Consider the following 13,058-nt stretch of genomic DNA (forward strand, 5'->3'; position numbering starts at 1 on the left):
GCCTGGAAATGGAACAGACTGACAATTCTCAGAGGGGGTGGGAGTGGGGGGGGTGCAGAAAGAGATTAGACAAAGATCTTATATGCATGTATGCATTACCTATGGACACAGACAATGAGGGGCCTAAGGGCAGGGGGTGAGGTGGGAACCAGGTAGAGGGGAGCTATGGGGGGGAAAAAGAGGAACAACTGTAATAATCTAAACAATAAAGATTTATTTTTAAAAAAAAGAAAAGAAAGAAAGAAATAACCCACAGATTTAGAGTAGAGAGTAGAGGTTGCTGCCTCTGGTCCCTACCTGACCGGAAACGCTCATCCCGTGAGTTGGTGGGCCGTGGCTTCTGCTGCTTAGGTGCTGCAGCCATGGTTTGTGAGGGCCCAGGGATCCTAGGCTCTGCTTGAAGGGATGCATCCACTCCTGAAACACAATTTTATAGGTATGTCTTGTGTCAACCATTTGCTTTTCCAATTGTGGAAAAACCCATTTTAAACAGCACACACTATACCAAAAACAATTATTTGAGCACATGCACCCTGTGCTGGCCCTTGCACCCCAAAGACCAAGTCAGGAGATAAAGGGGAAGCCATGAATGCCCACTTCCAGCTCTTTCCTCACAGCAGCCAGCCCAGGCTTGTGTCATCATCCCCCATTCACAAGAAAGATGACGATCACACAGCCCAATCCTGAGCCCCGTAAGCACCACACATGCAGCTGCTCAGGCAAACTCTCTAGAGAAGGTCCTTTGAAAGGGTATTTCTGCACCATAAACATTTCCTGAGTTTGAAATGACCTGAGTCAGTTTTCCTAATACTGTCCATGGTATCAGTACACTCAGTGAGAAACAGTCCACTAAACAATCATGACAGTGTCACCAGTCATCCTTAGACACAGGCAGAAAATAAGTGGATTGGTGGAGAAAGAGAAGAGAGAGGCACAGAAGACAATGATAACAGCAGACCACAGTGCTCAGGCCCAACTGCCTCAGCCCATGACACCTGCTCAATGTCTCCACACCCAACTTGCTGATGGCTCTCTACACTCATAGCCAGGCCCACAGCTCTCATGTCCACCGTCCCTGACTACACTGGTCCTCAGGAAACCATGTGATGAGTAAAGGAATGGGGTACAAGTGTGCAGGGTCATTAAACAAAACCCCTGGTGTTGTCTGAGTCCTCATTTGCTGACATTTGAGAACGGCACAAAGAAAAGCCTTCAATTGTGCATCATCAAAATAATCGGCTTAATTTAGCCTTTGGTTCAAAATGTCTCATAAAAATGGCCAGCAGGATTTCAGTCCTACTGGCACCTCCAGTCCTTATTGCTCCTTGAAAAGAGGCAGCCTATCCCTGCCTTGGACCCTGGTAGTCAGTGACTGCCCAATGGACACACTGTAATAGGAGTGATGTTTTAGGACTTCCGAGGCTAGTCATGAAAAGCGACACAACCACTACCTGTGTCAACATGTCCTCTCAGTGACAACACAGAAGAGGACACAAGAGATCAGAGGGGGACAGAAGGGGATAGAGGCAGCACAGGAGCCCTGTGCTTGGTTCCTTGACTCTCCCAGCACTGACACCACAGCTGTGACTGGGCAGCCCCCCCAGTATACAGGCTCTGGCTCTGTGGATAGGATGCAGCTGCCCTCCAGCCCAGCCAAACTGAAGATGTGAGCAGAAAGAGGCTGTCACTGTTGGTTTCAAGTCCTACATTTTGGGGTGTCAGTTATTAGCGCTAGAGAATGGGAACCCCTCTGGAAATCAATGTTCAGCGCTTCAGAATTTGACCAGCCATGTACACACTCATACATATACATGTGCATCCATAGCAATACTAACCAGTATTGCTACTGGCTTTGTTTCTTGTGGTTGAATAAAATTACTTTACATTCATATTGGAGTTGAGAATGCACGGAACTTTATGTGCCATGGATTATAAATAGGTGTGTTGGAAACTGATGTACATGCAAATGGACATCCCTAGACTTACATTCCAAATTATGGGCACTCTGATTCTTTCAGATAGATTCATTTATTCAACAAAGATACAAAACCCATTGAGAAATTAATGGATAACAGAGTAGGTAAATTTTTTATTTTAACAGATATCAAGAGGTAACTTTCCAATAAGATTACAGCAATTCGCACTCTCACAAGCAATGTATGAAAGTATCATTTCCCCACATCCTTGTTAGCAATGGATGCTATAAAAAGTTTTAGAATTTTGCCAAGCTGACAAAAAAATTGTTCACTCTAATTTTCATTTCCCTATCTACTGCTGAAGTTGAACATAATGCTTATCGCCCATTCGTATTTCCTCTGATCTGAATTTCTATTCATTTTACCCAGCTAATAAGCCCCTCAAAAGAACTGTAGGAAGCCCTGGTCTACTGGGGACACTGCCCTGCACTCAGCTGGTGATAGGGAGCTCAGTCATTTTAAAATATTTTCATTTCTAGGGAACCAATTATACCAGTTTTTCTTTTCCTTCCCAACATCTAGGTCTCCTATATTGTAACCTCCACTCAAAGGTTGTTGAAATGTTCTCCTGAATTTTATAGTATCTCATAATTACAAACATATTTAGAGTGGTAGTCCTTCTGAAGTCTATGTTCACTAACAGTGGAGAAGAAGAGGATCCCAGCTCTGTTGCCTCCCCACTTTGAATGCTCCTGAGTCATTGCTAGAACCTTTCTGTTTCACTGATTTTCTTGTACCCCCTGCATCAACACCCTTCTTTTGTAAGAACCAAGTGTACACAGTCAGGTTTAGCATCTTGAGGGCCAGTTCTTTCTCTCTGTATTCTTTTTCAAAATTGTATTGGCTACTCTCAGAACTTTCCTCTTTCAAATGGGTTATTATTTCCAATCAGGTTTGTTTGTTTTTTTAATCTTTATTGTTCAAATTATTACAGGTGTTCCTCTTTCCCCGGAACCCCCATAGCTCCCCTTCACCCGGTTCCCACCCCACCCCATGCCCTCACCGCCCCCACCTCCACTGTCCTCATCCATAGGTGTATGATTTTTGTCTCCAATCAAGCTTTAAGGGTCCTGGGGGGCAGGGTGGGGCAGGGTGGAATCAGCTCCTGGTATTCAGACTGGCCTACATTATGTTCACACATTAATTTGGAAACTGCCTGTTGTATAATATTACATTTTTCCATTTAGGACATTGGTGTTTCTTCTATTTTAGTGTTTTGGTTATTTCTTTCAAATAAATTTTATGGCCCCAATATAGGTTCTGTGGCTTCCTTGATAAATGTATTAATAAGCAAGTAAAGTTCATTGCCATTATAAATGTGTGTTTTTTTATTAACAGAAATCTTGCAGGGAAAAGCTATAGATTCTTGCATATCTGCCTTATATCAAATCCAAATCTCTTACTAATTTTAATAGTTAATAAGCAGTCACCTGAGTTTTCAAGGTATAAAATAACACCATTTATAACTGAAGATGTTTATCCTGTTTTGTTGCCCATTGCACCGCACTGTCAGTGGCCACTAAACAAAGTGGCCTAAGAATGGGCACAGCGAGCATTCCTGTCTCACCCTGCATGGGATGGAAACGCTGCAGTATGTGATCACCCAGTGTGAAGGCAGCTGTCAATGTTTGCAAATGGGATGTCAAATGTTTCCATCATTTCCTTAAATTCCAATTTTACTGAGAGGTTGTTTTGGTTTTATTTCCGAGGAATGAGTATCAAAATATAAAGAGACTCCTCACTATTCTTTTTGTTGCTGACTGTAAATACATCACACTGATATAGCTGTCATAAAGCATGTTTTCAATTTAAGAATTATTATAAGGAAACAATCAATATAACAACCGTATTGGTTAAGGGTGGAGGTGGAGGGACTATGGGGGGATAAGGACACATATGTAATACCTTAATCAATAAAGAAAGAAAAGAAAAATAAAGAAAGAAAAAAAATTTAGTCAAGGAGCCTGAAATAGATTTAAAACAAAAGAAACAAAGAAATAAACACTCAAGTGCCTCAGGATACCCTGCAGTCTCACTCCACAATGAAGCAGCATGCTGACTTCAATGAAAACTACTTCCTTGTCTTTCTTTACCAACTACTTAAAGGTTCCAAAATAGTGCAGTCTGGCATGTTTTTAACTTCTACTGCCTATTTTCCTTTGCAGTTGTTTCTTTTAACCCCCACTCCTCAATATGTGTATGGGCTTCATCCTTGCTGATATATGTAGGTCTTCAGCTTTCCCCTATATGAATTCTGTTGGTTAGTATTGGAGTTATTGGCAATTGAAGGATACAACATACACTCTTGTGCACGGGCAAACATTCAAAGTTTCTCGAGGGCACTGTGTACCTGAAGGAGAATTGCTGATTACCTATGACTTCTTCAACTTTACCAGGTAACACCAGCTGTCCATACTCCCACCATCTGAAACCTTTCCAACAATCGGACGTAGGTTAGGCTTTAATCGGCATTTCTGATTATTTCTGAGGTTGAGCCTCTTTCGTTTACTCGCTGACCATTAGGGTTCCCTTACGAAATGCTTACTCAAGTCTTCAGCCCATTTTTCTACTAGGCTCTTTCTATTTTAATTATGTTGGATAACTTTCTGGTTACTTTTAAATTAATTTAAATTAAGTTAAAAATTCAATCTCCCACTACTAGCCATATTTCACACTTCTCAGAGTTCTATGTGGCTGTAGAGTGGACACTATAGCCTCAGAACACTTCCATTATCCCAGAAAGTTCTTTCGGACAGTGCTGCTTCAGTTATTTGTGTTACACTTCTCTTCTTCCATTCAGTGGCTTGTCTATAATCTCTTCATGGTAACTTTTGATAAAATAAAATTCTTAATTTTAACAGAGTCCAATTTACTAATATTTCACTTTATGGTTGCAGCTTTTTGGTAGTTTCAATGGCTTAAGAAATCCTTCCAATCTCAAGATGGTGACAATTTCCTCTATGATCTCCTAGAAGTGCTATAGTATTTGCCTTTCACGTTTAGACATATCATAAACTGGAACTGATTTTTGTGTCCAATGTTGTGTGTCTCACACATGCTAAGAAACTGAACCAGCATCATGACCTGCAATGCTGTCTTTACCATAAACCTGGTCCGCCACATGCACATCTGTGCCTGGGCTCCATGTTCTGCTCTGTTCATCCAGCTCTCCACTTTTGTACCAAGTCATGCTCTCTTACTGATGAATGAATGCTTTACATTCATTCTTCATACCCTGGTAGGGCAAACCTTCCCACCTCATTCTTCTCTTTTAAGCATATTTTGAATCCCTTGGCCCTTTAAATCTGTATGTAAATTTTAGAATTAGCTTGTTAAGCTACATACACACACACAAAAATCTGATGAAATGATGAATGTGCTGACTCTACAGGTCAATCTCAGGTGGGAAGAACTGACATCTTTACAAAATTTGTTTCAAACATAAGTAAGAAACTGTTCCTTACTATAATCATAAAAATAATTGTGTTAGTATTCATTAAAATAAAATAAATCTTACTTTGGAATGAGATCTATACCAAACTAGAGCTGTAAGTTATAATCTATGCCTTTTGATTTTATTATTTAATATTAGACACATTATTCGTCCAGTTCTACTTAATAGGAAACACAGGAAAAATAGGGAACATACCAATGTTAAGTTCTAAAATCAACTTTTATGAGACAATATAATTGATACAAACACTTGAGTGTATTGAGCTTACCTTGAATAAGTGGTATGTACCGTGCAAGCAGCTTTGCCCTTTTCTTTTCATATCCTTTCTGAGTGATGTCACCTAGAACAATGATGAAAAAGAATTATATTTCTTCTAAAGTTCCAAAATATTGTCATTAAAGATTAATTCATAATGGAAAAACTGGAAACACTAATGTCCTTCAACTGGTGATTGGATAAACAAACCATGACACACCTACACAATGAAATACTATTTAGCAATAAAAAGGAACAAACTATTCATACATAGAATAATTTAGATAGATCTTATATGCATATTGCTAAGTGAAAGAAGCCAGGCTCAAAATACCACTTACATGACATTCTGGAAAAGATAAAACTATAAGACAGTGAACAGACAGTGGGGATTGCCAGAGGATGGGAGTGAAGGAAAGGCTGACTACAAAGAGGGACTAGAGAATTTTGGGGGATAATGAAGCTGTTCTGTTTTCTACTTACAAAGAAAAAGTTTACTATAAAACAGTAGCCAATAAGCAGTCTCATACATCCCATATTTACCATCTCTTAATTGCATCATTTCTCTTGTGTCTGATTTAATCTCATGCTGTTTCGTATAGAACAGGCTGTACAGGCTTGTAGCCTAGGAGCAATAAGCGGTACCACACAGCCTAGGTGTGGTAGGGTATACCATCTAGGCATGTGTAAGCATACTCTGTGATGCTCTCACAAGGACAAAATCACATGACATATTTATCAGAATGGGTCCCCGTTGTTAAGCAGTGCATGACTGTAATAAGCTATTAGAAAAGGGACCTGAATCCAAGTTTTCTGGCCAACAGCAGAGCCAAGTTCCCTAATACACCACAGAACTGCAGTAAACCTGACCCAACATCCATAGCTCCCAGGCACCTGGGGGACTCTGGAAAAACACCAGAGCCCACCCTCACAACTAGCTTCTCTGGTAGTCTGAGGGATAACAGCTGTTTTTATTAGTCCCCCAGGTCGGCGATTTTCAACTGGTATGCGCAAGAATTGTTTTTAAATGCAATACCTGACTAATCAGGGCACTGACCTCTTTTCCCTTAGATTGTCAAATTTTAAAAAATGACAATAGCTAACACAACAATAGCCATCCAGTATGAACGAATCAAAATTACTCCTTTATCTCTAGCCTGTGTGGCTCAGTTAGTTGGGTGTCATCCTGCACAGCAAAAGGTTGCCAGTTAGATTCCCAAGTCAGGGCATATGCTCAGGTTGATGGCTCGATCCCTGGAAGGGAGCATTCGGAAGGCAACCGATTGGTGTTTTGCTTTCACATCTCTGTGTTTCTCTCTCCCTCTCCCTTCCTCTCTTCAAAAAAATGTTTTATTACTTTATATCTTTCGTCAGATTGGCAAAAAACATATTTTTTGTGTGCTGCAGGATTTTAGTAAGTAATGTATGTGTGCCATGAGATGAAAAAGGTTGAAAATCACTGCTCTAATTAGGGATACAATGTGTGGCCTCAGGTTGACTTCCACTGTCACAAACCAAGCTCACTCAGAATTACAAATGCAAAATTCCAAATACAAAATCCCAAATCCTCCATATCCATGGGTTCCACATCCGCAGATTCAACCAACAGCTAATCGAAAATATTCAAAAAAGTTATGTGGTTGCTACTGTGCACTATGTAGTTAGGTCTATGATGGTTGCATCTATATTGACTATGTATATTTTTTTACCTTGTCATTATTCCCTAAATAATACAGTATAAAAAATATTTACACAGCATTTACATGTTATTAGGCATTATAAGTAATCGAGATATGACTACAAGTATATGGGAAAATGTGTGTAGGTTATATACAAACACTGCACCATTTTATAAAAGGGACTTGAGCATCTGTGGACTTTGGTATATCAAGGGAACCAGTACCCTACAAATACCAACAGAGAACTGTAAATATCACCATAAGCCCCAAACCCATCAACAGAATTTCCAAAACCTACTCTTGAAAGCTCAAGAACTCCTCAAGGTCACAGAAACAAGTGCAGGCAGTGAACACTACCAGTATACGTAATAGCAAATAATGGGAGAAAACCTTTGAAGAAGAAGAAGAAGGGGAAGAGGAAGAAGAAGAATGAGGAGAGAGGAGGAGGGAGGAAGAGAGAGGAGGAAGGAGGAGGAGAGATGAGGACGGAGGAGGAGAGAAGAAGGAGGGGGGGGAGGGAATGGAAGGGAGGGGGAGGGAAGGGGAGGAGAGGGGGGAGGGAAGAGGAAGAGAGGGGAGGGAAGGGAAGGGAAGAAGGAAAGATGCTGGCATACCTAATTGCTACAGAATACTGTTGGCTCGTAAAAAATACCATTATTGTCCGGCATATGCCCCGGTTGCGGGCTCAATCCCCAGTACGGGGCATGCAGGAGACAGCCGATCAATGATTCTCATCATTGATGTTTCTGTATCTCACTCTCACTCTCCCTTCCTCTCTGAAATCAACAAAGAATAGTTTTTTTTTTAAATACCCTTATTGCCCTGGCCAGTGTGACTCAGTGGTAGAGTGTGGGCCTGCGCACCAAAGGGTCTCTGGTTCGTTCCCCGCCCAGTAGGTATTGGTTTGTGTAGGAGGCAACCAATGTGTCTCTCTCACATTGATGTCTCTCTCTCTCTCTCTCTCTCTCTCTCTCTCTCTCTCTCTCTCTCTCTCTCTCTCTCTCTCTCTCTCTCTCTCTCTCTCTCTCTCTCTCTCTCTCTCTCTCTCTCTCTCTCTCTCTCTTTCTCTATCTCTTCTTCTCTCTCTCTCTCCCTTCCACTCTCTATAAAAATCAATGGAAAAATGTGTGAAGAGTAACAATAACAAAAAAATACCATTATTTGAGGGGCAGGGATGTGGGTTATCACATGGATTAATGATATCACACTGAGAAAAACAGGAAGTTGAAAAACAATGCATATACAAAATGATCTAGCTGGTAAAAATAAACAAAACTATATTTACACACATGTAGGTGTGTATATCTATGTGTATGCAGAAAATATTCTGGAGGGATGCCCAACAAATCACTAATACTGGTTACCCCAAAGAGTGGTTTATTTATCTGGCTTTGGGTAGGTGTGAGACAGATTTCACTTTTTATTTCAAACATTTTTAAACTCTTTAAAATTTTTAGCACAATAAGCATATAATCCTTTGTAATTAATAAAAATGGAAGATGGTTGGGTAATGTACTATGGTTATATAAGATGGTATTGCAAAAAGAACTAAATGAGTTCTATGTACTATTTTTGCAACTGTGAGACTAAAATTATTCTAAATTAAAAGTTGAGCCCTAACCGGTTTGGCTCAGTGGATAGAGTGTCGGCCTGCGGACTCAAGGGTCCCAGGTTTGATTCCGGTCAAGGACATGTACCTTGGTTGCGGGCACATCCCCAGTCAGGAGTGTACAGGAGGCAGCTGATAGATGTTTCTCTCTCATTGATGTTTCTAACTCTATCCTTCTCCCTTGCTCTCTGTAAAAAATCAATACAATATATTTTTTTTAAAAAGCTGACTTTTACTGTCTTTACCTCATAATAATAAAAAAAAGTTTAAAAGTTGAATATATAGGAGAGACTATATAAAATTGGCTTTATTCCTTTTTTAAATGTTTGATAAAATTTGTCAGTGATATCATCTGGGCTTACAGATTTTCCAGAAGGTTGGTGCTTTTTTCTTGTTTTACTTTTTTTTAAATATATTTTATTGATTTTTACAGAGAGGAAGGGAGAGGGATAGAGAGTCAGAAACATCGATGAGAGAGAAACATCGACCAGCTGCCTCCTGCACACCCCCCTACTGGGGATATGCCCACAACCAAGGTACATGCCCCTGACCGGAATTGAACCTGGGACCCTTCGGTCCGCAGGCTGATGCTCTATCCACCAAGCCAAACCAGTCAGGGCATGTGTTTTACTTTTTTAAATTAAAACTTTATTTTTTTAAGAGAGGTTTAAGGTTCACAGCAAAATTGAGGACAAGGTACAGACCGTTCCCATATATATCCCTTACCCCCAAATATGCATAGTCTCCCCCATTATCAACATTCCCCACTAGAATGGTACATTTGTTACAATTGATAAACTACATTGACACATCATGATTATCCACAGTCCATACGGTTCACTCTTGGTGTTATACATTCTATGTTTGGACAGACATATAATAATACGTATTTATCATTATAATATCACAATTCGTGCTAAGGTACAAGCAGTTTTACCAATCTTTGCTTTTGCACCATCAATATAAACACAGGGAAAACAGAAATGACATCTTAGAATTATTTTGAAAATAGTTTTCTCTCACAGGCCCCAGAAAGGATCTCAGGGACCCCCAGAGGTTTGTGAACCACAGTTTGTGAACCACTGGCAGATTATGTCTGGGAAGAAACACAAGAAATAAATACTGGAGGCCAATGCCTCTGCATAGAGGCCAGGGGTACCCTATCTTTCCTTAGAAATGTTTGGTTTCTCTGCAATGTGTATCTGCAATACTTTTTTAATACAACATTTTGCAAAGCCTTATGATCAATGGAGAAGCAGAGCTAAATCAGACCTCTGACAGCCAAACCATTACCTATCACCCAGCAGGTTTGCAATCATTACTGGATAAATGAATATATTATATAAATAACAAATACAAAAAAAAAGGCAAGAACTCCAAAAGAGGGAGCAAGTTCGGTGAGAAATTTCAAGAAAGTGACTACATGAGAGATGATGATCAGGAAAGGCTCAAAATAAGAAGGCACTTGGGCTGGGCTTTGACATAGATGAATAGAGTTTAGACTCAAGAACTTTAATTTACCACAAAATATTTAGAAAGCCCAGCAAAAGTTTATTGATGTGAAGGCAATGTCAGTCTGTCATTTGGAAAACTAAGAATTATATCACAAATTTTAGAAATTAAAGACATTTCAATAGGAGTAAAAGCTTCGTGAAAGAAATCCTTTCCTCTACACCCACACACAGAGCTTTTCCCCTTTTCCTTTGACACTATACAGTCTGGGGCTCCAGTATTATCAGAATGCAGGAAAACAAAAAACTAAAGTTAAAGCTAGGGAACCAATCTATTAACCAGAATAAAGAAACAGGAGTGGGACAAATGTAGCCTATTGTGTAGGGATTTCCTCTCTAAACCACAGCAGGCCACTAAACCAAAAAACAAATCTTGCACCATTGTCCACATTTTAAAAACAGTTTAGAAGCAATAGCCCCAAGACACTGCACAGTAGCAAAATTAGTCGTGGTGTATCTAAGGTAATTTGATAGTAAAGCCCATAGAATTTGGGAATTCTTTTTTTTCCCCTAAAAAGTCGGTTATACTTCTAATAACCTCATTTTCATCCAAGGACATCCTAATATGCTTCAAAGAGCCACATACATGAATTCTTCTGAGTGTGTTCATGGCGGGAGGGGTAGGGTCTGGGGAAGAGTGGGGTTCTGTGCAGCTTCACCCTTCATCCTCATCTTAATTTGAGGTAGACTCCTAAGTTAAGAAGGAAAGTTAGGGAGCAAGACCACAGCTTTGCTTTTTTTCCTTCAGATTCCGTAACAAGTCAGCAAACCTGCCCTATGGATAGAAATCAGTGCATTCTAAGACCAGAACCTTCCCCAATGACAACGGTGGATGACAAGAATCCAGTGAGGATGTTGAAGAACAAGGCCACATATGAGTTATAATAAAGGCAGGAACATACTTTCAACTAGTCACTGTTGATGTACAGGTTGAGGGGAAGTAGTGCAGGATTTTCCAGATTGTTCAGGTACCAATCAATCATCAGCTTCCATATAGGCAGCATTTTGTCTGTTAAGTTTCCTATTCTCTCCAATCTGCCAAGCAGTGTCAAGTGTAACTTTTTTAAAAAATATATTGTTGCCCTAACCAGTTTGGCTTAGTGGATAGAGCGTCCGCCTGTGGACTGAAGAGTCCCAGATTCGATTCCGGTCAAGGGCATGTACCTGGGTTGTGGGCACATCCCCAGTAGGGGGTGTGCAGGAGACAGCTGACCGATGTTTTTCTCTCATCAATGTTTCTAACTCTCTATCCTCCTCCCTTCCTTTCTGTAAAAAATCAATAAAATATATTTTTAAAAAGAATGCTGGCAAATATTCTAGAATGCCTAGGATAGTCCCCTCCACACACACACACAAAAAGTATATTATTATTGATTTCAGAGAGGAAGGGAGAGGGAGAGAGAGATAGAAACATCAATGATGAGAATCATTAATCAGCTGCGTCCTGCACACCCGACACTGGGGATTGAGTCCACAACCCAGGCATATGCCTTGACCAAGAATGGAACCATGACCTCCTGGTTCATAGGTCGACACTCAATCACTGAGCCATGCAGGCCTGCCTCGACTCTAACTTTTAAGCAATATCTCATTCAAACAAATGTGAGTACTGTGAAGTTATCTTATTTGACATTACTTTATTCTGAATTAGAAGTTTATCTCCCCCAAAAAAGAATTGGGGGAAGGAGGTGGCACAGGACAAAGTGAATCCCACTTTTTACTTTTATGTGATCAAAATATTAAAATAATGACAATGAAAAAAATTAATAACAATGAAACTAACTTTCGTTGCTTTAGGACTGTGCTTCATTACTAACACCTTCCTTGAATTATATAAATAAAACCTTACCAGTTTCAAAGAACTTCCACATAAACTGACTAAATCTTCGTAAGAACTATAGGACATCAATATGGCAGGTGTTCACCTCCTTTTACAGATGATCAAATCCAAATTAAGAGATGTTATAATTCAGTGGAGATTCAGGGACACTTACCAGACACTGTGTGAAGATGCCAAAAATCTCCCTAAGTCACAGTCCCTATCGCAAAGCATCTTTAAGTACAATAGAGAGGCCCCATGTCAACAACAATCACAACACAAACTAAAGAAGCCAGCATCAAAGGTGTGGAAGCACCTGGGAGCAAGGCCAAGCATGACTGTATCCAAGTAATCACTGACCTATTTGGGCCAAAAGAAAGGTGTCAGGCCAGTGAAGAGCTGGGACAGAAGCCAGGGCTCCTCTCGCCTTGGCTGCAGCTTCACTGGGCTGTCCCTTCCTTTTAACACCTCGTTCACCCCCTTTCTCAGCTTAAGCTACATTTCCAGGTTCCTTTCCACTTATATATACGTATGTATAAATCATCCACATATGTCTAAAATGACAAAAGTATAAATAGATTCATTAGACAAGAGAAATTTCTTTCACTTAAGTACTTTGTGTGTGTTCTGTCACACAAATTATGAAGTGCTTTGAGGAAAGGATCTAATCTTACCTAACTGTCAACTCCTAGAAAGTACTCAAATACACACACACACACACACACACAAAAAAAAAAAAAAAAATTAGAGAATAA

The 13,058-nt window shown here is 40.0% G+C and overlaps 1 protein-coding gene across 1 annotated transcript in view; it reads right to left on the reverse strand.

The window, feature by feature from the left end:
- Positions 1–5,767, reverse strand: part of DIP2A (disco interacting protein 2 homolog A) — a 71,628-nt gene extending 65,861 nt beyond the window's left edge. Inside the window, exons 1-2 of the mRNA XM_015560686.1 lie at positions 5,699–5,767; positions 298–417 (exon numbers count right to left, since the gene is read on the reverse strand). Coding sequence (XP_015416172.1) covers positions 298–364 — 67 coding nt within the window. The 5' untranslated portion in view covers positions 365–417; positions 5,699–5,767. The remainder of the gene's footprint in view (positions 1–297; positions 418–5,698) is intronic.
- Between the last annotated feature and the right edge of the window lie 7,291 nt (positions 5,768–13,058).

This window comes from Myotis davidii, unplaced genomic scaffold (genome assembly GCF_000327345.1).
Source record: "Myotis davidii unplaced genomic scaffold, ASM32734v1 scaffold175, whole genome shotgun sequence".
Classification (NCBI taxonomy): domain Eukaryota; kingdom Metazoa; phylum Chordata; class Mammalia; order Chiroptera; family Vespertilionidae; genus Myotis; species Myotis davidii.